At 38.4% G+C, this 26592-nt stretch overlaps 1 protein-coding gene across 19 annotated transcripts in view; it reads left to right on the forward strand.

Moving 5' to 3' along the window:
* ADCY2 (adenylate cyclase 2) overlaps positions 1 to 26592 on the forward strand; it is a 275450-nt gene that overhangs the window by 111393 nt on the left and 137465 nt on the right. For 18 of the 19 annotated variants that reach the window (XM_023752137.1, XM_023752078.1, XM_023752080.1 and 15 more), the window contains one exon: positions 23112 to 23261. The exons of the other annotated variant lie outside the window; for it this stretch is intronic. In XM_023752137.1, coding sequence (XP_023607905.1) covers positions 23112 to 23261 — 150 coding nt within the window. The remainder of the gene's footprint in view (positions 1 to 23111; positions 23262 to 26592) is intronic. 19 annotated transcript variants of the gene reach the window in all.

Below are 26592 nucleotides of genomic sequence, written 5' to 3' on the forward strand. Positions count from 1 at the left end.
ACCCAAGAGTCCTGGGAAACATAGCCAAGCATCTGTCATTCAGATGCACCACAGCTCCTGCCCTCTCCTCCTCCCCCTCCCACCCTGTGCAGTGAGGTTTCTTCAGTCTCCAAGCTATGTCTTAGCTGACTCCCTAGTATTTCTCTTTTCCTTAGTCACCAAGCTGCTTGGAATGAACAACTTTAGAAGCTTGGTTTTTCATATCTGATTTATTTTCCTAACTTCTCATCTAATTGTTCCTCTGAATTGTTGTCTCAAAGATGGCTCTGGTTTCCCAGACACCAAGCTCATAGTTAAAATGGAGAACATCTCAGATTTAAGGAGAAAATAAAGATTGGTTTCCTGCCTTGGGAGAAGCAAAGAAGATTGGTGCTAATGACCCAAGATATGTTACTGAGAATTAAATCTCCATTTAATTTAGCTATGCTGTTTTAGTCCTCTATTCATTTACAGAAATATAGGAAAGTTTATTCTGGTTTGAACATGAAGATTTTCAATAGGTAGAGATTAATAGAACCATTAATAATTTTGGCAATATAAACCTTGCATATTTTCTAAACCAATATCATTGATTTTATAAAAGAGAAAATAAATTAAGTGACTTTCCCAAGGTCACATGACCTGTTTTCCCCTATAGATATAACCATCTGGCTTCTGCTTGAATACTTCATTTAAGCTTTTCCCTAAAGATTGGATTCCAAACCAGATCAAAATCATGATTTATTGAAGGCTGTGACCACAGTGTCTGGCTGCCATATGTTTTTCAGGGACAGAATGAAAACACTGAAAAATACAGATCAAAACTGGTTGGTTTCCTTGACTTTTTGAGCAAAACAACTGAACTGTGGGTTAAATATTACCATAAAGAACTTTAATGGACCTGCTAAAATATTTTAATGGCCTGTAACTTTGTTGTAATAAATATAGTTTGACATAACATTTTTTATTCTATAGCATTTGATGTAACCGTTGCAACTTGGACTTGTGTAGTAGTAGGAAGCATGCAATGGAGGCTCCCTCCTAATTCAGTATGCCAGGGCAGTGAAGCAGTGTCTTGTGAGGTTTGGAACATGAGTAGAAGCAATTGGAGGTGGGCTGTAATGAGGATGAGCTGAAATAGAAATGCAGAAGAAAAAGAAAATAGAGAATCAACAAATAGCTGTGTAAGTTGAGGCATTTAAAAAGTGCTTGTGATTAGAAATCAAAAATTAAGCCACAAAGGGATATATAATATTTTTAACCTCCACACTATAGAATTCACCCTCTCTTCTAGAATGTGTCTTCTGGAAACTTTCTTTTAAATCTTAATATGTTAGTTTCAATTCAATATTGTATTATGTCAACTCAGTTTTATGGGAATAATACTGTGAAAACAGGTCATGTGACCTTGGGCAAGTCACTTTTTTTAAAGGTAAGATTTCCTTCTCTTTTTTAAAATATATTTTTATTGATTTCAGAGAGGAAGGGAGAGGGGGAGAGAGAGAGAGAGAAACATCGATGATGAGAGAGAATCATTGATCGGCTGCCTCCTGCACACCCCACACTGGGGAATGAGCCCACAACCCAGGCATGTGCCCTGACCAGGAATCAAACCATGACCTCCTGGTTCATAGGTCGACGCTCACCCACTGAGCCAAGCTGGCCAGGCTGATGCTACTTTTTATGTTTAAAATTATGACATAGGAGGGCAGCAGACATCTGTCCTTGACTGTTGTAATATACTTTCATTAGTCAGCCCTCATCCTTCAGCCTTACAGGGTCCCAGAAACACTCTGTGCACATGCATTCATTGGTTTTTGATTCTATAGAAATATTCTCAGCTGATATGTCACTAGAGATTTATTACAAAAGGTAAGAAGCAATAACTTGTACTTTGGAAGATACATACTATATGAATCATTTTATTTTATGGAATCTAAAGCTTAGGTTCCATCTATGAAAAGTAATTTTGCTAGCATTTTCACAAATAGCCAACAGATGAGAATATCATATTCACAATATTTAAATATAACTCTTTCTTATAGGTGGTTTTTATTAACCAAAAGGAAAAATATTCAATTTTTTAATATATTTATAAATTTTCTGGGAAACACCTGTGCTGTGGGAGCTTTGAGAAGTGGCCCTTTGACTTATGGACCATTGATTCCCAGCTCACTCAAGAGCACATGATCAGAAGAAACTATATTTCTAATAATTAGTAAACACGATCGTTATAAATTACCTTTTTAGGTCTGTGCCAAGACTTTCTCTGTAAAAGTCTATCCACAAAAGTTGTCTTGGAGTTTCTCCTGGAACTGAGGCCCACTGCCAGTCTCCATGACATTGGTGTCAGGGACAGACACTGAGAGGAGAGGCAAGCCCTGGGAGGAAGTCCAGAGGAGATATCCCTTGCAGAGAAAAATTTTGTGACTGTCTGTTGAACAAGAAAATGAACAAATTGAAATGACTTGGATGGAAGAAAAAGCAGGACTTGGATCTTTTATGACAAAAAGATTTTTAAATATACAAGTATGTCAGCAATTAGAAAACTAACATTAAACTAATTCATAAATATAATTCTGAAATAAAAGATTTTTAATAGTTTAAACTTCAAATTAAAAAGTTATTATTCAGTTTTTAAAATCTCTATTTAATTCTGCCTTGCACCATCAGTTTCTTTCCTAAGACATTCTATCATTATATTTATTTCAAAAGTATTTGCCCTTATTTGTTAGAGGTTTGTTACAGTAGCCAGTCTAAAGTCTTTGATAATTCTAATATCTGTGACATAACAGGATTAATATTTGCTGATTTTACTTTTACTTCTGAGTTTAGAAAATCCTAGCCTTAGTATGCTGAGGAATTTTGGATTGATTTTGGACGTTTTGAGTATTATGTTACTGGATCCTGGGTTTGTTTAAATTCCAGGGAGAATGTTGATGGCTTGTTTTTTAGCAAGCAATTGAACAGATTAGTTATAGGCTTCTGGTCTTTAGAATTTTATTTAATTCATTCTTGGTATTAAGGATTGTGTTAATAATCACTGTTATGGACTGAATCATGTCCACCCAGAATTCATATGTTGAAGTTCTAACACCCAGTGCATCGCAGTGTGACTGGATTTGGAGATAAAGTTTTTAAAGAGGTAATTAAGGTTAAATGAGGTCATGTGGGTGGTCCCTAATCCAATATGACTTGATGTCTTTATATGAGAAGAGGATATGAGGGAACAGACACACACACAGAGGAAAATTCATGTGAAGGCCCAAAAGAAGTAGTTTATATACAAGCTAAGGAGAGAGACCTCAGAGGAAACCAACCCTGCTAACTTCTTATCTCAGACATCCAGCCTCCAGAAATATGAGAAAATAACTTTCTACTGTTTAAGTCACCCAGTCTGTAGTAGTTTTTATGGGAGTCTAGAAAATGAATACATTTAGGCTTGATATTAACTATTACTTGATGAAATAATTCTTATTTTCTTTAAAATCCACCTTATGAAATTAGTGGCATGACATTATAATGAATCTATATATATAAAAGCCAAGCGACCAGAATGACCAGAACAGCCAACCTCCCATGGCCCCTCTTGCCAGCCAGCCCGGCCCCAATCGGCCCTGATCGCGGTGGACTGGCCAAACCCCACCGTGCATGATTTCGTGCATCTGGCCTCTAGTATATAATAAACATGCCAACTCATGTTCACATAAGATACAGTAAAATATTGAATGTGTTTCCTGGGGAAGGGGACTAGACAGGGGTTGTAAGGATTATACTCACAGTAGTGACATATTGTAGAGGAAATGGATGATTGATTCTAAAAAGAGAGACATGAGGGAAAAGACATATTTTACTATATGATTTTTAAATGTCTTTACGTGGAAGTTATCTTAAGCAATAACATGATCATATAAAAACTTGGAAAGCATTTGAGCATCTAAGTTGATTTCCTTCATGGATAAAGGCATGTTTTCAAATGAATTCAGAAAAGCGTAGTAGGCTAGAGGAGGTGGACCCAGAGGCTATGGATATGGAGTAGTTTTTTCTCTCACACACAAACACACAAATAGCCAACAGATGAGAATATCATATTCACAATGATTAAAGCATCTGCCAGCAAAGTGGCCAAGTTTCCAAATACATGTAACACCCAGGGTTGGTGAGAACCTGTGCCAATGGACCCTCTCCTACTCTATCCATGACCTTTAAATCTGATCCCATATTTGGAGGGCAATCTGGTAAATATAGCAAAGATTTTCACACATAGAATGCCCTTTGACCCAGCAATGACTCTTGTCATTATGGATCCTAAAAAAGTGCCAATGGACATGTACAAAAATTTAGCTTCCAAAAATGTTCATCACAGTATGTTTTATAATGGAAAAAAGGTGGAGAAAAATAAATATTTGACCATAGGGGATGAGTTAAATAAATTTTGTTACATTTAAGTAAAATAATAAAAAATTTGAAGGTTAAAAATATGGAAAATTATTTATTTACCTTATATGAAAAAAAGTTCCAAAATTATAGAAATATTACAATTCCACTTTTGTAAAGAAAAATGACTACATATAAATACAAACCATTGGAAAGATAGACATAAAAATACTGAAATGGATTATTTTGAATGATAGGTGTTTATAGGTGATTTTTAACATGTTTTTGGATTATCTATTTTCCATGATTTAAAATAAACATTCAATACTGTTTTTAAAAACTCAGTATAATTAAAAACACAATATAATTTATGTAAATAGAAGAAAGATACCTTGAAAAGATATAGTGATGTAATTGCTTCCATTTATAAACATGATGATGTAAAATTTCTGAAATGTTGAGTGCTTTTGTATTTATTTCTTAGTGGTTAATGTCTTGCTCTTGTTAACTGATAATTATTTATTTTAACTATTCCTAAAACTTAGGATTTCTAGAGTCACACTAATAGATATTCTGTTGTTATGTATACCTTTGATAAAGCTATTAATTTTATATTAATCTTTTGGAATGAGACTAACTTCTACATACCCAATTCTTTTAAGAAAATTAGATCAATTTGGAGATAATAGACATCTTTGCAATATTGAATCTTTTCATCCATGAATATGATCTATCCCTTCATTTATTAATATAACTAGAGGCCCGGTGCACAAAAATTTGTGCACTGGGGGGGGGGTGTCCCTCAGCCCGGCCTGTGCCCTCTCGCATTCTGGGACCCCTTGGGGGATGACCACTTGCTGGCTTAGGCCTGCTCCCCGGGGTATTGGGCCTAAGATGGCAATCAGACATCCATCTGGCAGCCCGGCAGCCCTCAGGGGTTGTCCACTTGCCAGCGGGGAGCAGACCTAAGCTGCAGTCAGACATTCTTAGCACTGCTGAGAAGGCAGGAGAGGCTCCCACCACCACCGCTGTACTGGCAGCCATCAGCCTGGCTTGTGGCTGAGCAGAGCTCCCCCATGTGGGAGTGCACTGACCACCAGAGAGCAGCTCCTGCTTTGAGCGTCTGCCCCCTGGTGGTCAGTGTGTGTCATAGTGACCAGTCATTTCCAGTCTTTCTGCTGTTAGGGTCAGTTTGCATATTACCCTTTTACTATATAGGATAGAGGCCTGGTGCACGGGTGGGGGCTGGCTGGTTTGCCTTGAAGGGTGTCCCGGATCAGGGTGGGGGTCCCACTTGGGTGTCTGGCCAGCCTGGATGAGGGGCTGATGGCTGTTTTCAGGCTGGCCACATCCCCTTTAGGGTGGGGGTCCCCACTGGGGGGCCTGGCCAGTCTGGGTGAGGGGCTGAGGGCCATTTTCAGGCTAGCGGGCAACTGAAGCTCCCAACCTCTCCGTTTTTTTCTTTTTTTTTAATTCTGGGATTTATTTACCTTCTATAATTGAAACATTGTTGCCTTCACTGGCGCTCCCAGCTCTGAGGCCACGGCCGGCTGAAAGCAGGTATCTGGGGTTTGTTTAGCTTCTATAATTGAAACATTGTTGCTTTTGGGCTCAGAGCCGGGCCGTGGCAGGAACCTTGGCTTCCTCCATCACTGGAGCAAGCTAGCCTCATGTTCGCTTCAGCTGCGTGGCTGCTGGCCGCCATCTTGGTTGGCAGTTAATTTGCATATCGCCCTGATTAGCCAATGGGAAGCGTAGCGGAGGTATGGTTAATTACCCTTTTTGTCTTTTATTAGATAGGATTATCAATATAATATTAAAAACAAGGTTTTGTAAAAAAATAAATTTCAACTTTATTTTTATAATCAAATAAGTACCGTGGACCATCTTTCCCAAAATGTTCTATTTTAAAACCAAGGCTAAAAAGAAATTCCAATGTACTATAAATAATCAAATCTATTGGAAAACAAAATTACTACCTTTAAAATGAACTACCTCTATAATATTGTTGTTTTTTTAAGAATTCAGAAACATTGAGTCTGTTCATGCAGGTGTGCCCATGTGTCTGCGTGTGCATGCCTGGCTATTTTTGGCACATGGATCTATTCTCTTTCTATTTATGAAAGCAACAAGGAAGTATGATTTAGATTGAAGTGTGTTGGAATTGATCCTCTGGGTACGGTGTCCTGGGGTTAGATTCTACCAGAAGTCGGCCAGGCTGAGCATCCTCTGCCTGCCCTTCTCCAGCCCCCATGGAAGTGGAGCCAGAAATGTTTCTCTCTGGCTCACTGTGCTGTACACAGGCCCTCCCAGGAGAGGGATGGCAGTAACAGAGCTGTCACGGGGCTGCCACAGATGGTTCTGTGCTAAATCTGCAGCCTCAGTGAATGCCTCCTTGGGAGAGGGGTGAGGTGGCTGGCAACTGTGTTCATGTCACTCCAGAGACTGCCTTTGTGGGTCAGTGAGCAGAAGGAGGCCCATTAATTACAGATGGCAAAGTCCTCCCTTTCTCCCTCTTGCGTCTGCATTTCTAGATTTGCATCTGGAATCAACAGGACAGTGACATGCTAGATGGTTTAGGTGAAGCAGGATTACCAAAACTAAGGAATCCTCTCATGATGCCTTGCATAAAAACCTGAAATAAAATCCAATAATTCCACGGGATCTTGGGTAAATAAAAATAATAGCTACCAGAGAGTTTACTGTGTGCCAGACACTGTACAAAGCAATATTATTCAGCATATTATTTTGTTTTAAATGTAATGTACAAAACTGCAGCATTCCTGCTTTATGGGACATGCAACTGAGACTCAGGTAGTTTAAGGTACTTGCTAAAGGTCACACAATTTAAGTGAAGGCAGAAATTGAACCGTTTTATTCACAAGCACATATATCATCATAATCATCATCATTGTTAAGGACTTTCTTAACTAGGGAAATAATTTTAAGCACATCCTGGAATATAAAACAGATTTTATTTATCAAGTAGAAGTAGCAAACCTATTTAAAATGGACAGTCTATATTTAGGAACTTTGTGTGCAGGTGTGGTTTACCTGAATAGATTCATCTTTACTGAAAATGCAACTTCTTCGTTCCATGGCGCCTCTCCGTGTATGTCTTCATTAAGAAGTTCCCCCTTCTCAGGATGCCCAGTTCCTTTCTCATTAATTTTTATTGAACATTATTCCCTTTTCCTTTGGTTCATGATAGAGATGTTGTTATTCTCTGTCTCTCTTTTTTTCTTCATAAACTATCTCATTCTCTTGGAGCCAGATAAATGGAATTACTGAAGTGTTCAGTGTGGCCAGGGAAAGCCAATCTGGTCACATTTTAGGGCAGACCTCTGGGATTAGGATGATTATAATACATTAAAGTAAATGAGCGTTTTTCTATTTTAATTTAATATTAGATCTATGATCAAAAAACCAAGACAGCCCTTAGAGCATGTGTGTGAAGCTACCCCGTGATCTGTGGAACACATTAAGCTAGATCAACCCTGCATTTGGGATATTTCAAAGCAATTTACCCTCCATCAAATTGGTTATCACACATATATGTGGTTTTGATATGCATATCACTGGGATAAAGGCTTTTTCTAAAAGGAAAGGGTGTCTGTGATTTGAACTCAAGGAATAAAGTAATGTGATGAATTTGGCACATTGTGGGTGGAGCCAGCAGGTGTGAAAACTGTTGACTCTTGGCTTCACCAAGTATCAGAGAACACCCTCCAGCTGGGCTCTTTTCCCCTTGACTTATACTTTCTTATCACTACCAGTATTAAGATAATACAGTGAAAATAATAAATAAGTTAAAGCAAAGCTTAGAAAAATTAAGGAACAGTTTGCCTCCCAAAAAGGAGGGACAAGGAAACTTTGGGAATCTGTAACCAGACTCCAGTGCACCAGAGAAAAGAGAGTGAAAAGCACTTCAATTTTGATGGCTGACAAGAGTGAGAGGAAGGTGGATCCCCAGAAGGTAGGAGATACGTAGCTAAGGGCTGGGACAGAGGGCAGGTGTGGACCCACCTACACGTGTCAAAGAAGGAACCTTCCTCCGTTCTCAGCAAAGGCCTCCCACTTTCAGCAGCGCTTTCTCAGCTAACAAGCTGAGGGCTCTCGCTGTGTACTTCTTGCCATCCTGGACAATTTATCCACAAGACACATAGATCAAGACTTCTGAAATAAGAATGCTTCTAATGTGGGTCACTGGTATTTTATTTCCTGGCACGCAGTGTCTCCAAGAGCACTCTGAAGTGTTAGCTTGTGCAGTGTGGTGCCTGTGGTCACAGGGAAAGAAAAGTCTGGAGTCAGCTCCCAGCACTTTTTTATTTAGGAAATTCTATAAATACGGCATTGAGGTCTCCCCAGCGTAACACTTAGCTGTTTATGCTCACCTTTTCCATACACTGAAATATTTTCACGTGTTCCTACATCCTGCCTGGGCATACTATTTTAAAGAGAAGTTACTCCCTTTAGCGAGTTTTTTGTTTTGTCTAGTTGTTTGAGTATTTTTGTAATAACTGTGTTCTTAATTTACCTAATTTCTCTGAAGTCACTATTTTAGAATTGTGGGTGTGTTATTTTCAGAGCTTGCTTTTACATAACTCTACAGTGTGAGCAGTCTTAATTCTGGGGACTCCCCTTCGTGTCCAGGTTTCATATTTGGTGTGCCAGCCTCGGTGCTTGCCCTTCCCCATTCCTTCCACTCCTCCAGGCTCCCCACAGGGTAGAGCTCCTTGGAAACTAATGGTGGAAGGTGATGGGGTACAAAGTCACTATGAGAACCTTGTGGTCTGTCCTAGTGGCCTAGTAGGAGTGTTGGGAGTAAAAGCAGACAGTGGCAACTAGAAGTAGCCCAGACATATTTCCTATCAAAATGATAAATGCATTGTCTTTTGCTGTAACAATATCCCCTTGGATTGGTGAGTCTTAAAAAAGTTACTTAACCTCAGTGCCTCAGTTTTCTCGTCTGTTCAATGGGGTAATAAAGAGCCACAGAGGGAGAGCTCCTGATACTAAATATAAACACACAGACTTCAGGCCCACCCAGTGGTGTTTGGTGCTCATGTGACATTAGGAAGAAAAGTTAGGGATGCATATTGTCATCACTACATCAATCACTCAAGTAGTAATGCAAAGTGTTATAGCTAAGAATCTATAGATTAACTGAAATGGAATGCACAAGAAGAAAAATCAATTGGCCCAAAAGAAAGAAGAAAGGAGGAAGAGAGGAATATAAAGCAGATGGGACAAGCATAAAACAACTGGTAAGACAGTAGACCTAAACCCACTCCCATTATTAAAATGAATGGAGGAAACACACTAAGTAAGAGGTAAATGTTATCAGAATAGATAAAATCAAGATCCAATTATATGCTATTTGCAAGAGATGCACTTTAAATATAAAGACGTGCAGGGTAAAGATAAAAGCTGGAACGTACATCATATGAACAAGCACTATAAGGCTGGAGTGGTCATATTAAGGGGGATTGGAGAGGGCAATGGGGGGAAAAGGGACATATATATATAATTAATATATAGAGATTTTTAAATATATTATTCAAGACCCAGAGAATTACCAGACATTTCAATCATATAATGCTGCTTTCATTAGGAAGACATACAGACACCAACATGTATGTACTTCAAGTAGTTGAAAATAAAACAATAAAATTAAAAAGAGTAGAAGACAAATCCTCTTAGAATGAATTGGTCATACTTAGGGAGGAAATAACATCCATCTTACATAAACCAATTTTTAAAAAGAAATGGAAAGAATACTTCTCAACTCTTTTTTTAAAGTTTATTTTTTTATTGTTGAGGCCAGCATAACCCAGATACGAAAACCTGATAAAGATATTCAAAAGAAAGAGACTGATCTGTATGCCTAATGAATTTATATGCAAAATCTTTATTAAAATTTTAGCAATCAAATCCACTAATATATACAAAACATAATATATCTTGACAACCTTGGGTTTATTCCAAGAACATAGGGTTGGTTTAACTTTTGAAAGTAATCAATTTAGTCGACCACATTTACAAAATAAATGAAAACAACTATTGCAGTGAATGGAAAAAGCACTTGGCAAAATACATTACCATTCTATAATAAAAACGCTCAGCGATTTAGAAGAGAAGGAACACTTTCAAACCATTAGCAGGCATAGGTGAAATACATACAGTTAACATGTTACTCAATGGTCAAGTATTAAAGACTTGCCCTTTCAGATCTGGAACAAGGCACCTCTGTTCAATATTTTACTGCAGGTCATACAAGTGAAATGGGGCAAGAAAAAGAAATAAAAGGCAGAAAATATAGAAAGTAACAAGGAAAACTGTGTCTCTTCATAGAGAACTAATTATTTACATTGAAAAACTGAAAGAAATCAATTAAACACCTAGGAGAACTAATATGCAAATATACCAAGGTTAAAGAGTGCAAAGAAATATACAAAAAGTAATTGTATTTTTATATAATTGGCAGGAAAAGGTAAAAAAGAGAAGTAAAAATATAATTCCCTTTTTAGTTAAGTCAAAAACCAAAATATTTAATAATAAATTTCAAAAAAGACAAGTGAGATCTCTATTGTGTTCATAGCTTGGGAACCTCAAAATTATTATAATGTAAATTTTCTCGATTATTGTTTATATTCACTTAATCCCAAGTATAAATTCAGCAGACTTTTTTGTAGAAATACCTAAATATATTATAAAATTTATGTTGAAATATAAAGGACTTAGGATAGTTCAAGTACTTACTTTGGTTAGCTTTAGTATTCAAGACAGGGTGGTGTTGCATACAGACCAAGGGGTCAGTTAATGGGACAGTATAGGGAATTCCTAAACAGACCTGTATATACACACGGGGAAAAACAAAAAACCCTCTCACTCACCATATAAAGATGTTAAATCCACATGAATCATCTAATTGTAGGTAAATACAAAAATTAAAACTGTAAAGTTTCTAAATGAAAACATAAAAATCCATCTTTGTTGGGGGCTAAAATAGATGAGTTTTTGGGGTAAGCCATGGAAAATAATAACTTTGAAGAACCAAAATGTTCTCATCAAAAACACTGTTTAGATCATGAACAAGAAAACCAAAGATAGGAAAACAAACATAGGTCTGACAAAAATCTTTTACCCGGAATATATAAAGAATTTCTATAATTCAATAGGACAAACAACCTAAATAAAAATAAAGGACAAAAGATCTGAACAGACATCTCACAAAAGATGACATAAGCACATGAAAGGGGGCTCAGATTCATTAAATTAAAGTCAAAATGATGTAATAGCACCCTCAGACCAAAATGGCTTAGTTTAAAAAAATGACAACACCAACCATTGGCAAGATTGTCCTATGTGACCAGCACCTACTTACTGCTTACAATCACCATGTCTAACATTGGTTCTTCTGGAGTGAAAATATATTCTTCATTTTGTTGTTTTCTAAATACCCACCTTATATTTTAGTAGCTCTAGGATAGAGCAATAATCATAAAGGTGGGCTTTATATATGAAGTGAGGAAATGCAGGCCTCCTTATGAAAGAAAAATACTGTACTCAATTGTGTGTTAGACAAGAATAAGCTTGCCCCCAAATTCAGCCGCCTTTATATATTTTTTCTGTCTCAAGACTGATATATATGGCTGTGATTATATTTTGAAAGAAAATGATGTACAGATTTTATTTTATTTTTTGTGGCAAAGCAGCATTGTAAGTTTGGACTAATCCATAACAAGGTGATAGATGAAGTTTCAGGGTTGAGAAAAACAATTCTATTAAATTATTGGTGGCGAAATTCATATCATAATTGTAATTTTAAAAAGCAGTGAGTTTTAAGGTCTCAGATGAGTTTGCAGACCTGCCTGTTTTGTCAACTTCTCTCAGTCATCTATCTTTATCCTCACTATCTTTTTTTCCTCAGGGTTTCCTCAGCACAGGCATATGTGTGTACTGGGTGATTCTAAGTCAATCCCTGAATTCTGACAAATGTGATAGAAAGAAAAGGCACAGTTAATTCAATTCTGTCATATTTGCTATAGGGCTTGATTTAGGAAAAGGAAACAAACTAATCTAATAAGCAGCAGATAGGGACCTTGAGGGTTCAAGTAGCCACCTGGCCGCTTTAATTTGCCCCAACTGTCTATATGCACGACCATCAGATAAAGGCCTATAGCCAGGTGGCTCTGTGTCTGCAGACAGCGGTAGGTGATCTGTTATCACACCACACATGTGAATGAAGAGAAATCTTGAAATGATGGCAATGGGCTGTCAGTCTGTTCTCTGTATCTAGAGTCTGTTTCTATTTTGTTTGGTAGTTCATTTTTGTTCATTAGATTCCACATATGAGTGAAATCATATGGTGCTTGTCTCTCTCTGGCTGACGTATTTCACTGAGCATGAGAACTCTTGTGTGGACCTCTCTCACAGCACTTGCCTTGTTTGCACTCTGCAGTCTGTAATTAATTATTGACTTAATGAGTTTACACATCCATTGTCCTTGTCCCCACACAGAACTTAATTTTCACAAGAGCATTTTTCCATCTTGTCCTCAATAAAATATTTGCTGCATAAATGACCCCATGAACAGACCTTCACCGGGAGAGTGGGATTTTCAAGTATTCACCTAAAAAACTGAATTTATTAAAGAAAACAATCAAAGCTCTTATAAAAAGAACTGGCCTCTTTGCCGTCTTCAATCAATAGATCAATATCATGAACCTTGTTTCATAGTAGGAGGAAAGATTATGTCTAAGAAAGAATGGAGCCTCGAGGTCAGTATCTAAGGATGGAATCCAGAGTCTGCTAAATGCTATCTATTTGTGCCCTAACTGCTTCTCTAAGCCAATTATTTGAGACATTGATATATCCTTCTAAATTTATTTGCCTTTATTCCCCTTCTTTTTAATGTTTTCTTTGTCGTTTAAGGCAAAGTAGCTTACAAGGGGATCGTGGTTTTGTTAATCACCCCATTACAATTGTGCTCTTATAATGAGTACATGGCAGCAGGCACCCAAACACCTGCCCACACCCAGTGTCAGCTCATGGAAATAAAGTAGGAATCCATTCATGAACAATGGTGTTTTTATTAAAAAGTGGTCAACACTGGAGTTACTTTCTATATTGAATAAGCACATTTCTTACCGACCATTGTCATCACTAACTTCCAATCATTATTTTAATATGTATATGTTAATATTTTAAGGAACCATTTCCCATAAATCTTTATTTATGTTGTTTCTGTTAATCTCATAAGCCTCAGAAATATTTAGGATCGTTTCAGTCGTCTTTTTCCAAACCTACGTGAAGTGTTTTTGGTTTCTGGCTTTGTGAAATGGTGAGAACCCTCAAGGAAAGAGCAATCTGTTATTTTTTTTTCTCACATATCTTCTGGTTGGAGATAAAAATTTCTCTCTGATGTTCAAAAACAGAAGTACAAGTGTTTGACATCTCCTGAGTTCTGAGTGTCTGCAAGTTACAAACGACTTAAATACTACCAAATTATGTAGGCATGCCAGATATTTTATATAGTGATGCTTTTAAAGCAATACTTTGTCACTGTTCTCAGAGTCAGGGGAGCACAATCTCTCTGGAGGCCTCCCCAGCAGGAAGTCTCTGCAAGGGCCCTGCCCTGTTTTTGAAGTCCCCTCTCCTGCAGAGGGGAGGTGGGGGCAAACCCTGCCTCTACAGGGTCCAAGAGAGAGAGAGAGAGAGAGAGAGAGAGAGAGAGAGAGAGAGAGAGAGAGAGAGATACACCTCCATAAAATTCTCAGTAGGTGTCATTCTGCCACCATATATTTCTTTACATGCTGAGGAATTGATATATTTTTTCTTCCTTCCAGCCTTTCACGGTTGGCAAGCTATATGTCATAGTTGCTTTCACAAGAAAGTAGAAAGTAATTCTTTAAATGTCCATTTCTCAGATGGATAACCTGAGGCACAAATTTACAGCCTTGCTAGGAGGTATGTTTCCATGATGATCAAGTGCCCTATCATTTGATTTAGCCTATGGTGGGGCATTGGAACCCAAGTCAACACAAAACTTCAAGTTCATGCTCATAAGTAGCTTCTTGTTCCCTCACTAAAGACACAATTGGTATTTATAAGAGGGATCCAATTACCAAGTGAGTAGTTTCTGGAACTGTCTACTAGTTTCTTGAAAACATGTGAACAATGAGAAAAAACCTAAAATGTTGTCCTAAAACTTCATTCTGAGATTTCCGCATCTGTGGGTGGCAGAGGAGTGGAGAGGCTGAGCCTGTGAGCTCTGCATTCTGACCGCCTGGATTCCCAGGATACCCAGGAGTCAGTCTCTTCCCTCTCTTACCCCACATCTCCATCTATAAAATGGGCCATTAAAGCAATTAAATGGATTAATAAATGGCTTTTACTTGAAACAATGCTTGGTCCAATGTAAATGCCGTGTATACCTGAGCTGGCATTTTAGCTGCTGCTATTATTAATTTTGTTGTTGTTATTATTTTTTTTAACTAGTATTCACATAATTATCACAGATGATGTATCGCTGAGGTTATGGTCTCTATTTTGTTGGTGAATTGAAGTCATTAATATTTTAAAATCAGTCCTCTCTTTGTTTCAAACAGCAATTAAGATGGGCTACATACAAATAATACAGCCATATTATTCTGATTCCACATAGGCCAGGAGAGTGAGGTAAAGGAAAACCAAGGCACTGAGGGAAAGCAAAGCAGCTCTGTGAGCAGTTTTTGGAGCTCCCTTAACAGCCAAGCCCAAAATACTTGTTTCAGGCCGGAGCTGTACCAGGAGAAAAACCCAGAAATCTCTCTCTTGATCATTTATTTTTTAACTGTCTGAAGGGCAAGGAAATAAAATTCAGCTTTTGCTGTTCCTCCCTTTCTCTGCCAATTGCTATTTCTGGTGTATGCCTGAAGGTAAGGGAGCAGGATGCAGGGGCCAGGTTAAGGCTGGGATGGTGGTTTGGGCAGGATTCAAAGCAAATGTTCAGGCAGTTTCTGGTGGAAACCACACAGAGCCCTCTTTGAGAAGTAGGTACCCCCAGCTGAAGCTCCTTAGCAATTGGGAAGATTCAGAGCTGCTATGAGTAGCTCATGGACCATCAGGGGTCCCAGCACTGCTCCTTGCTGCCCCCTGCACTCAAGTCTCCCTAGTAGAGACTTTCTTTTCCTAATAGTGAAAGAAGATAGGATGACATATGCAATAGGAGCATCGAGTTGGTATAGACCATTCATTCATTCATTCATTCTCATTGATTCCTCCAAGGACCATGTATGGGACATTTGTGTGCCTTGCATCATGCTTGATGATGGAAAAGTCACTGCTCTTAATTGCAAAGTCTAATGAAGGAACACCCTGCCTTTCTGCAGAACTCTCATCTTTCCTTAGAAGCAATGATACTGCGCACCAGTGTGTCAGTTTCTCAGGGCTGCTGTAACACATTTCTACAAACTCAATGATTTAAAGTTGACTTACTCTCTCATAGTTCAGATGGCCAGAGCCAAAAATCAAAGTGTCCTCAGCATTCCCTTCGAAAGCTGTGGGTGGGAGGAATCCTTTCTCTCTTCCTGCCCCCATCCCCTGCAACACACACAGCTCCTGGTGGCCCCAGCTGTCCTATCTCACACTACTAATTTCTGCCTCAGTCTCCACACTACTTTCCCTGTCTTCTCTCCTTATAAGGACACTTGCCATAGGAGTTAGGGTTTACCCTAGTCCAGGATGATCTCATCTCCAATCCTTTCTGAGTAGAGTTATCTCCAATCCTTTCTGAGTAGAGTTACATTCACAGATTCTAGGTGGACATACCTTTTTTTTTAAACAGGAGAGTACCATTGAAAAACTGTGGTACATCTGCACAATGGAATACTACGCTGCTGTAAAAAAAGAAAGAACTCTTACCATTTGCAACAGAATGGATGGACATGGAGAACATTATGCTAAGCGAAATAAGCCAGTCGGAGAAAGATAAATATCACATGATCTCACTCATTTGTGGAATATAATGACCAACATAAACTGATGAACAAAAATAGATCCAGAGACAGAGAAGCATCAAACAGACCGTTAAACCTCAGAGGGAAGGCAGGGGAGGTGGGTGGGGGTGGGGGGTAAGATCAACCAAAGGACTTGTATGCATGCATATAAGCATAACCTATGGACACAGACACTAGGGGGGGTGAGGGCATGTGCTGGGCGGGGGGTGGGGGTGGCCAAGGAGAGGTCAATGGAGGGAAAAAGAGACATATGGAATACTTTAAACAATAAAGAATTTTTTAAAATAGTACCTGAGCAAAATCTGCTTTGACATTATTTATTATATTCTCATAACTATACAGTCAGTTCCTTGAGGGAAAGAACATGTCACCTTGTTCATAATGCTCTCTCTTAATCCCTCTAGCTAGTACACTCTGGATGTCTTCCCAGTGTGGCTGGATTTGCTTCTCTCAACTTACAGACCTTCACACATGGAGCAACCTCATTCTACCTTTTATTAGTTATTTCAAGGCCAACCTTCTAGAAGTTGCTCCCACACGTAACTCAATCTACCTCCCCAACTCAAACCTCTCCTGACATTATTATCTCCATAAAGAGGTTAATTTTTCTCAGATTGGTTTGAACTTCTCCTCTTATTGGTTTGCCAGCGTCGTTACAGTGCATTCCATACATAGCTCTTATGTATAATCTTAAGTCATTGGCAGTATACCAAACACACACAGAAAACTACAGGTAACAGAAGCTTATGCCACAACATAGGGAAGGCCATGTTTGCTGACTCAATTGGGATACCCCAGTCATATGAGTCATGCTTACATTTGGCTGCAGGAAACAGAAAACCAGATTACAGAGGTTTAAACAAATGTGAATTTATTTGCCTCAAGTAAAATGAAATATGAAGGTAGAGGACTACTGATGTAGGTCCAGCAGATTAATGAAATCAGGATTGATGCTTCCAGGAGTCCATTGGCTTTTCTCTCACAGTCATGTTGGGGCTCCTGAAGATCTAGCCATTTCATCTACATTCAGAGCAAGTAGAATGAGTAGGAAAGTGGAAATTTCCCACGAATTACATCTGCTCCTTTTTACTAGGAAATTAAAGCTGACACAGTGATTCTTCCTCTTCTAAAGCCAATTTCATTCACATCTGCTTTTACTCCTAGTTATATAAAAACTTGGAAATGCGAAAGTGTGAATTTCCACCCTTTGTAGTGGGAGGTATCAGGGGAGAAAGAGTGGGAAAGGTCTCGACTAGTTGATCAGAAAGCTCCAGCACAGCCATCCGTAAGCTCCTGTTAGACATGAGGAGGATGTATCTAGACAGGGTACACACCATATTTCTGACGGTACCTCCAGGGGTTTTACTACCATATGTTCTGCTACAGCCCCTGCTACAGTGTTCTCCTGTGATCCTGCATCCAGTGATGATGTGGGGTGAAAATGATGGAGAAACCTGAAAAAAATTATGCAGATTATATTTTCTGTGCATTCGTTAACTAATCAATTATTAAGCAAAATTTAATGAAAGTAGAAATATTTAATTATTTATATAATTTAATAAAATGTAATATTGTTTATGAAAGATAGAGTTTAACATTTAAATCTAAATTTGGTCAATGATCATGTAAATGCAGTGGTTTTTTATTAGTGAAGGCTATGCCTGTAAACGCTGAAGTGTTACCCTTAATATTAATCCAATCTTAATCAGGTTTGTTAATCTAAATGCTATCAGATTTAGGATGCTGATTTTCTCTAACAAAGGAACAAAAGAATGAATTTTAACTTCAGAATGTTCATTTATTAACTAGTTTCAACTTGCTGATTTCTGTTTTCCAGTTGTCTTAGAAACTACTGAATGTTTGCTATTTGCTTTCAAAATTAAACGTATGCTCACATGATAGGTAAAAGCCCCATCACTCTGAATGTGCATTTGAGAATATTCCTTTAGAAGTTGCAGGGGAACCTGCCCTTCCTAGAAGTGATGTTACCCTATGTACATAGTCTTCAATCCCTACCTCTGGTCTTAATTCATCCGTTATTGCAGGTTGTCTGAGATTCCCTTTGACTATTTAGATGGGAGTAAGTGAGGTTGGCCTTGGCTCATCTCTTACTAATCTCATTCTGTCTCTTTCCCCCCACCACACCCTATCACTTAGTCTCAGCTTTATCCAAGTTAATTTTCTAGTTCTCTTTCTACAGCCTTCACCTCCCTCCCCAAATCAGTCTAAGAACCCTCCTAAAAGAGTGGAAGGCTGACTTTCTTTTGGTTTAAAGAATTACACCATAACTCACATTGTTAGTTTGAATAGCAAGGCCCACCTCCTTTGGGAGAAGCTCATCCTCCTTAGCATTATCCATAATTCCCTCTGTTATTAAATCCTCAGCTCTTTCCTAACCTGAATCCTTTCATTGTTCTGGCAGTATTGAAGTTTAGTAGTCTACTTTTTCATCTGAGTTAGTTTCTTCAATGGTAGTACACAGTTCATTCACTTTGGGAGATTTATGTTAAAAAAAAATAATACCCTACTGACTCTCCAGGAATGGGCTCTGGGCACATATTTTTTATACTGCCAAGTGATTGTAATGCATAGCCTGTTTCAGAACCATGGTACTGTGAGCCCTTGTGAGGAAAAGACCTTGACGAAGCTTTATCTTTCCAATTGCTAAAAGTGAATCAGAAGATGTATTTGTAAGGCACCTACACTTGACAGCATGCTTTTAAAAGATAAGTCTTTGATTCTCTAAATAAAGCACAGTTTGTGCATGAAATTTACATTTGCATATTATGGTGATGTTTTCATTAGATTCATTATAGTTCTAAACAATGGCAAAGGTCATGTGCAGAATTGAATGTAATTTATGTATATTACCAAATAGGAAAGATAAGCAGGTTATGAAAGGTATATTTAAATCTGTGGCTGGTAAAGTTATAAATAAATTGCTCTTAATTTAAAGAATGATGTAATCAGAGAGAAGACCTGTCTCCTGGGGAAGCCTGTCCACACAGGTAGTGTCTGTCCACCTGGGAGTGTTCACTCCGCAGGGAGTGACCCTCAGTCAGGGAAGCTCTGAAGTGTGATGTTGTTAGTAATCCAAACTTTACCAGATTTGAAAGGCTGACTTGCTCTAACAAAAGCAAAGAAGAATGATATTTAAACCCAGAATGCTAACTGCTTAATTTATCATGAAGAATAGACCATCAGGTAGACAGATAGCTGTATGAAACTACCTCCTGGCTTTTCTCTTTGGAGCAAAAATCTACTCTATCTGAAAGTTACCCATGAGCATGGAGACAGCACAGGTGGCATGAGAACTAAATGTTTAAGGCAATGTTTCTCCACCTACCTCCATTACTATTCCTTTCAGGGGCCTCTTTTAGATATTTTTTCTCTACCTCACCCCCCCCAAAAAATTCTATTGCATATTTATTTATGTGATGTATGCATATCTGTGTTTTATGTATTTAATACATTTTCTTTTTTTATTTTTCTCTCCCCAAGAACCAATATTTTCCCTCTCTGGAGTGAGATGGCCCATATTGAGAATGCATTGTTTAAGACATCAATTTTCAAAAGCCTAAAGTATAATTCCACTAGAGCAGTGATTCTCAACCTGTGGGTCGTGACCCCTTTGGGGGTCGAATGACCCTTTCACAGGGGTCGCCTAAGACCATCCTGCATATCAGATATTTACATTACGATTAATAATAGTAGCAAATTACAGTTATGAAGTAGCAACGAAAATAATTTTATGCTTGGGGGTTACAACATGAGGAACTGTATTTAAAGGGCCAGAAGGTTGAGAACCACTGCACTAGAGGAATGCACCCACCAGATGGGCCAGGTGGGCAATGGCTTTGAGCCTGGAGAGATGGAACCCCAAAAGGGATGAGTGGAGCTGGAGGTAGGACATGAGGTAAAGTTGAATATGCAGATGGGGTGGGATGTATAAAGAGTTCAATGTAAGATAAATCTGTGAGACATTAAAGTGGGGATGCCAGCTCCTCTCAGTCCAGACATCAGAAGGAGGATCTGGGTTAAAGGTCTACCTTTAGGAGTTTATGCTATTTAGATAGTGTTGAAAAAGCCAGGTGTACAGATGACTCTGTGTGAAAGAAATTGGGGGGATTTAAAGGGAAGGGGTCATACACAGAAGCCTGGAAAGTAAAACATTTGAGTCACAGAAGGTGGAGTCACCTAGGCATACCCTAGGGAAAGCAGAGCCTAGGTTGCCAAGAGAGGTCAGTATTCTTGGCCAGTGAAAGGGACCGGCTGCTGCTGAGGGTGTTTGCTCAGGAGTCACGGTAGTGAGGGCACAAAGAAGTTGATGGTTTTGGCAAAATTAAAGGTGATCAGTGACCTTGACAAGAGGAGAGGTGGTATCTTGAGATTGCTACATCATTTGAAGTGAGATATGGACAGTCAGAGGTCACAAAAGTAGAAAGAGCTTAAGTAGACAACCTTTGAGGTTTGGCTATAAAGAGAAAATGAGAAGTGGAGAAGTAGGAAAGATTGTATGTGTTAAGGGAGGGTACTGCTTGGTTAGGAGCAGGCTTACTTGCTGCTGGGACTGATATAATGAGGGAGAGATTGATGACATAGAAGTTGTCAGGAATGAACTAGAGACTGGAATCTCTGTTGCCTGGTGACAACTGATTAATCAAGGTCACGGGCCAGGGCTGTGTGGTTTTCTTATGCATGGAAGTTAACAAGTGTTCTTGCAATTGGTGGAATTTGGTGGTCAAATTTCAACTATAAAAAGCAACTTCTAAATGCATATTCTAAAATCTAACTGTTTCCTCCATTCCAATTCTCCCATGTGGTTCTGATGCCTGACACGTTTTTCCCCATCAGCATCTTTCAGTGCAGTGATTGCCTATAGAAATTTTTGAGGTGTGAAACTATTCCCTGGAGCAAGCCCAGCATTTCAAATGTTCTGCTCAGCGAAACATAACCATCAGGACCCAGGACTATAGGAAGCTCTGAGTCCGCCTGCCTTTTCCTTCTAGTGTTAAGGATTATTTATCAGACTACTTTCTCTTTTAGATACTCATTCAACTTTTCTGCTGCTTCTATTTAACTTCATATCTCACATGGTCTTGTTAAATCATAAAGACAGAATTTTCCTCAAATAGCTAAAATGCACAGTGAGATAGTAAATATTGCTCTAATTGGTTAAGCCTGATTTACATATAATACAAAATAAAAAGAACTTCGTTAATTGTCAAGTAGGATTTCCACTCTTTATTATGCTCCTTAAAATTAGTACTTCTGGATTGGTCATCTAATAATTTTGCTCTCGATTTTTTTTTAGTGGACAGGTTTATTACATAATATGTCCATTGGAAAATGGAAGTGAGTGTTTTTAACTTCTTATACATGTTCTCTGGAATTCTAGTAGCCTTGGAGGGATTTATTTCATTCCTGGAGTAAAATATGTCTTCACACCATCAGGAAGCATGTTAATTCATCGCAGAAATAACATTTAGACTTGGAATCACTAGAGGGTTTTAAAATATGATTAAGATGGTCCCGGATGAGGGATGGAACTATGTCTCTTATTTTATTTATAGGCTGAAAAAGTGTGTGTGAAGCCCCATCTGGAAGCCTTTGTAAATTATCATTTCATGAGACTTTTTACCTCCCAGGAGGTAAAATGTATACTCCATTTTTGGGGGACGAGACCTTGAATGGAACTGAACTCATGTGGTATGTTAGATTGCTGCTTCTTGTCTCTCAGGAAGACAAGTAGACTAGAAGAGGAAGCTCCTGCTATTGATAATGCGCAGGCAGGACTTTAACCCAGAAGGTTAAACCCATAGCTACTCTGAGATGTGTCTTCTAAAAATCCACACAATACTCCTTTCAGATCAGATTTACTTTGCAGAAACAAACACCTCTGTAGAAGCTGCAAGCAAGGTATTTTTGATCTAATCAAACATACCTTCTCTGGGTTTACAAAGGTGAAAATAGGTAGTGTGCCCATTATGATTTGAATAGCTTTCTATTCTGTTTAATTAATTAATATATTTATTTACTTTGTTGAAACTGTACTTCTTTGTGATGCGGTTTCCAAACTGTTTCCAAACTGAGGCACCCAGGGTGCCTCATCATATTATAAATGCTCAGGGGAAACACAGCGGCACTTGACATCTGCCAGACATCATCAACCACAAGCTCAAGGTAGTTCATGGTTTCAACATTAGATGACACTGCATTCCTTTTGTTCAAAAGCTGGGTTTTTGGCAGTTGTTGTGACAAAAACCAGTACATGCAGAAATCAGGACAAGAATAAGAAATGTGAGTGGTGATGTCAAATTGGAATCTAAGTCTTGTGATGTTATGCAGTACTCAACAAGCACATAGCTACTGAGGGCCCATAATAAGTCACTGGTTATTAAAGAGTGAATTAAAATATTTTATTTTATTTCAGTATATGTGTTGGCTTCTCCCCCAGCCCCCCCAATAACCACAGAGTTGTCAGGTCATCAGCAAATCACATGGCTGAGCTCACAGATAAGGGAGGGACTGCCAAGCCAACTATCAAAGGGCATGGATCCCAGAAGGGGATAAAATCCCTAAAGGCAATAGCTGTTCCTGTTAAGTAAATAAAAATGTTCCTTTGGACATAGAAATGAAATTAACTTCCCACAGAGACATCTCTTGGAAGACTGTTGCTAATGTGCATTTTGTTATTGCTGTATCCAAGAGTTAAACACTCACCCTATTGAGTGACTCTTTCTGTGTCCTTAGATCCTGGCCAACGTGATCATCTTCATCTGTGGGAACCTGGCGGGAGCATACCACAAGCACCTCATGGAACTTGCTCTGCAGCAAACATATCAGGACACGTGCAATTGCATCAAGTCCCGGATCAAATTGGAGTTTGAAAAACGTCAGCAGGTAAAATGCATTTCAATCTTAATTCCACATTTTTTAGGTATTCTATGATGATATTGTTACTGTTAATATCAAGTATGCAGTTCACTCATTCACAGGCATCAGAAAGAACCCAAAGTAGCCCATGCCCAGAATGGCTGTGCACTGAGCAGAGTTATAAAATAAAGAGCAAATTCCAGTCAAGAGCACATGCCCAGGTCTCTGGCTCGATCACAAGTAGGGGGCATGCAGGAGACATCTGATCAATGATTATCTCTCATCATTGATGTTTCTATCTCTCTCTCTCTCTCTCTCCCTCCCTCTCTGAAAGCAATAAAAATATATTTTTTTTAAAAAGGGAGAAAGCAAAAAGGGATATTCTGAAGAAAAATAAGACTTACATTAAAGATGTTTAATAATACTGGGTGTACCAGTTAATAATGGCGTATTTTGTAATCAAAGAAAACACTATAATTTTAAGAGAAACATCAAAAGTGCTTTATTCAAAGTAATGTCCATTGCTAGCTACACATATCTGCCATCTTTCAGGTAATTTGTGGATACCGTCCCAATAGAACTTTTCTTGTTTTGAGGCAAACCATTCAGAGATCCAATTTTCCACTTCTTCGTAAGTTTTGAAGTGCTGCTCATAAAGTGCGTGTGCCATTGATCAGAACAAGTGGTAATCTGAAGGAGAAAGGTCTGGTGAATATAGCAGGTGGGTTAATACTTCCCAGACAAGATCTTTTAATGTGTCTTTAACTGGTTTTGAAGTGTGTGATGGTGTGTCATCATGAAGAAAATTACTTTGCCATGTCTTCTGACACATTCTGGTCATTTCACGATCAAAGCGTGGTTCAAATTGATTATTTGTTGTCAGTAGCGATCAGTATTAACGGTTTCACCTAGTTTTAGAAGCTCATAATACACCACACCTTCCTGATGCCACCAAACGCAGAGCATTGTCTTCTTTCTGAAGCGATTTGGCCTTGCAGTCGATGTTGATGGTTGACCTGGATTAGCCCATATATTGTGCATTTGGGATTCTCAAAATAAATCCACTTTTCATCACCAGTCACAATGCAAAAAAGACTTTAATGCCATTGAAACAACATTTTACTGATGACTTTTCGGTTTTCCATTTGTCTTTGTTCAGTTGATGTGGCACCCATTTTCCTTCCTTTGAAATCTTTCCCATTGCTTGTAAATTATCAGAAATTGTTTGCTGAGCAATGTTTAATTTTTCTGCAAGTTGTTTTTGAGTGTGACACACATCTTCATCCAATAATGCTTGTAATTGTTGGTCTTCAAACTTTTTCAGTTGACATGGACGTTCTTCGCCTTTCACATTGAAATCATCACTTTTAAAGCATTTAAACCAGCATTCACAAATATCTTGATATGGAGCGTGTTCACCATAAGCTTCCCAAAGTATACGATAACTTTTTCTTCAAAATAATGAATTAAAACTTCCTGCAAATGCTTTTTTTTGGCACGAAATTCAACATTTTTAAGCATAAAAATATCTATATTAACACCTTCAGAAAATTTGACATATGAAGTTTTGAAGCTTGCTGTCAATACAACAAAATAGCATACATATCAAATCGCATATATATCAACAAATGTGTAACTCCATCTATTGAAAAAATCCGCATTATTAACCGGTACACCTAGTATATAATTTTATACCACCAATGTATTTTATTATCAATATTGGGAGTCAACTCTCAGGGTCTGGTGCCTAGAATGTAGTACTTTTCTTGTTAGGGCTACAGGAAATATGTTTCTAGAATTATAATGAATGCTTGTACTTTTTTCAGACCAACATGTAAATAAATAGGAATAAAAATTAATCTTAATAAATCTATAAGATATGATCTGATAGATATAAGGAGACCAATAAAAATTGACCAGTGGCAATCTGTGTCCTTCATACAAAGGAGCAGGCCCTGAGACCATGAGGACTGGTCCCTCCATAGACCAGTTTAAGCATCTCACAAACCAAATTAATGCCCAAGGGTTCTGAGTGTCACTCCCAGCCCAACGCTATGCCACATGCCATCTTTGCTTCATCTACAGTCACATGACAAACAGCAGTGCCCTTAAAAGTGCTGCCTTCAGGGGTAGGATGGATTCTAAGCAAAATAATTTGTTTCAGCCTCAATTTGGATAAAATTACTACCATTCATTTTAATATTATATAATCCATTGATTAGAGAAATAAAAGTACATTGGAGTGAAACACAAACATGCTTAGCATAAGGCAGGGTGCCAGGTGACGGTGCCTTGCCATTGTCTTAGCCCTAGCAGCCGCCTACCTAGCTGCCTGAGAGCTCACTGCCACACTAAGTGTCTCAAGGGTCCATTTCCCAGGGTCCTCATCTCTCTAGCATCATCCTGAAACTAGACTGTGAATTGTTTGGTGACAAGGGCCATCTATTAAATTATTATTTTTCTTTATATTCTTAGAACCTAGTCCAGATCCTTGCATGGAGTAGGCAAGGAGGCATGCTTTTAAACACCAAGTGACAAAATGCCTAAATATATTCTACACTGGCTTGCTCTCTTTTTCTCTCTCTATGGTCAATCTTCACAATGCAACCATTAATATATATGTAGTTATCAATCATCCTACAACTATATCCTTTGACACTTTGGATTCCTCATAGTTTATAGCAATCCCTGGAGTACTACTCACACCCTCATGATGCACTATTCATAATCTCTCCTGACTTCTCTGAAAGTTAAATGTAATCTCTGAACACTCCACCCCTTGTGATTGCTCTGAACAAACTCAGATACTATCGTCCCCTCATGAAGCTCACTTATATCATCATTCACTAAAGTAACACTGGTCATGTTAAATCTGCAAAGAATAAAACAAAGATAAAGAGCAAAAATGTGCACCTCCTTATTCTCCCAGGCCTGTATTCCTCTCTCCAAAAGTTTCAACTATGACTTTGGCTGAAGTATTTGTATGAACTTTTAGGCTTGTTGTCATGGAAGTGATCAATATCCTTCCAGTAGGGAGTGTAGAGACAGAATTTTGAGTGTGTGTGTTATGAATGACACAATTTTTATGTCAAATATAAAATGCAAGCTTGAAATCGCCTGGCCTGTTAACTTGATCCAGATCTGCTAAGACCATACATTTAAACCAGCCTGTATTAAGATGATTGGCTCATGGGTACAGCTGTGATGACAGTCTTCAGGGTAATGGATCTTTAAAGCAGTGCTAGATTTTGACATTGATGAGTATAGCACTTAACATAATTTCTCTTTCATTCTTTTCCAGTAAATTTTATTAACAAGTTGAGGGGGAATATGTGAAGGGGGGTTATTTAGGAGTGAA

Source organism: Myotis lucifugus, unplaced genomic scaffold (genome assembly GCF_000147115.1).
Source record: "Myotis lucifugus unplaced genomic scaffold, Myoluc2.0 scaffold_0, whole genome shotgun sequence".
In the NCBI taxonomy this organism is placed as follows: Eukaryota; Metazoa; Chordata; class Mammalia; order Chiroptera; family Vespertilionidae; genus Myotis; species Myotis lucifugus.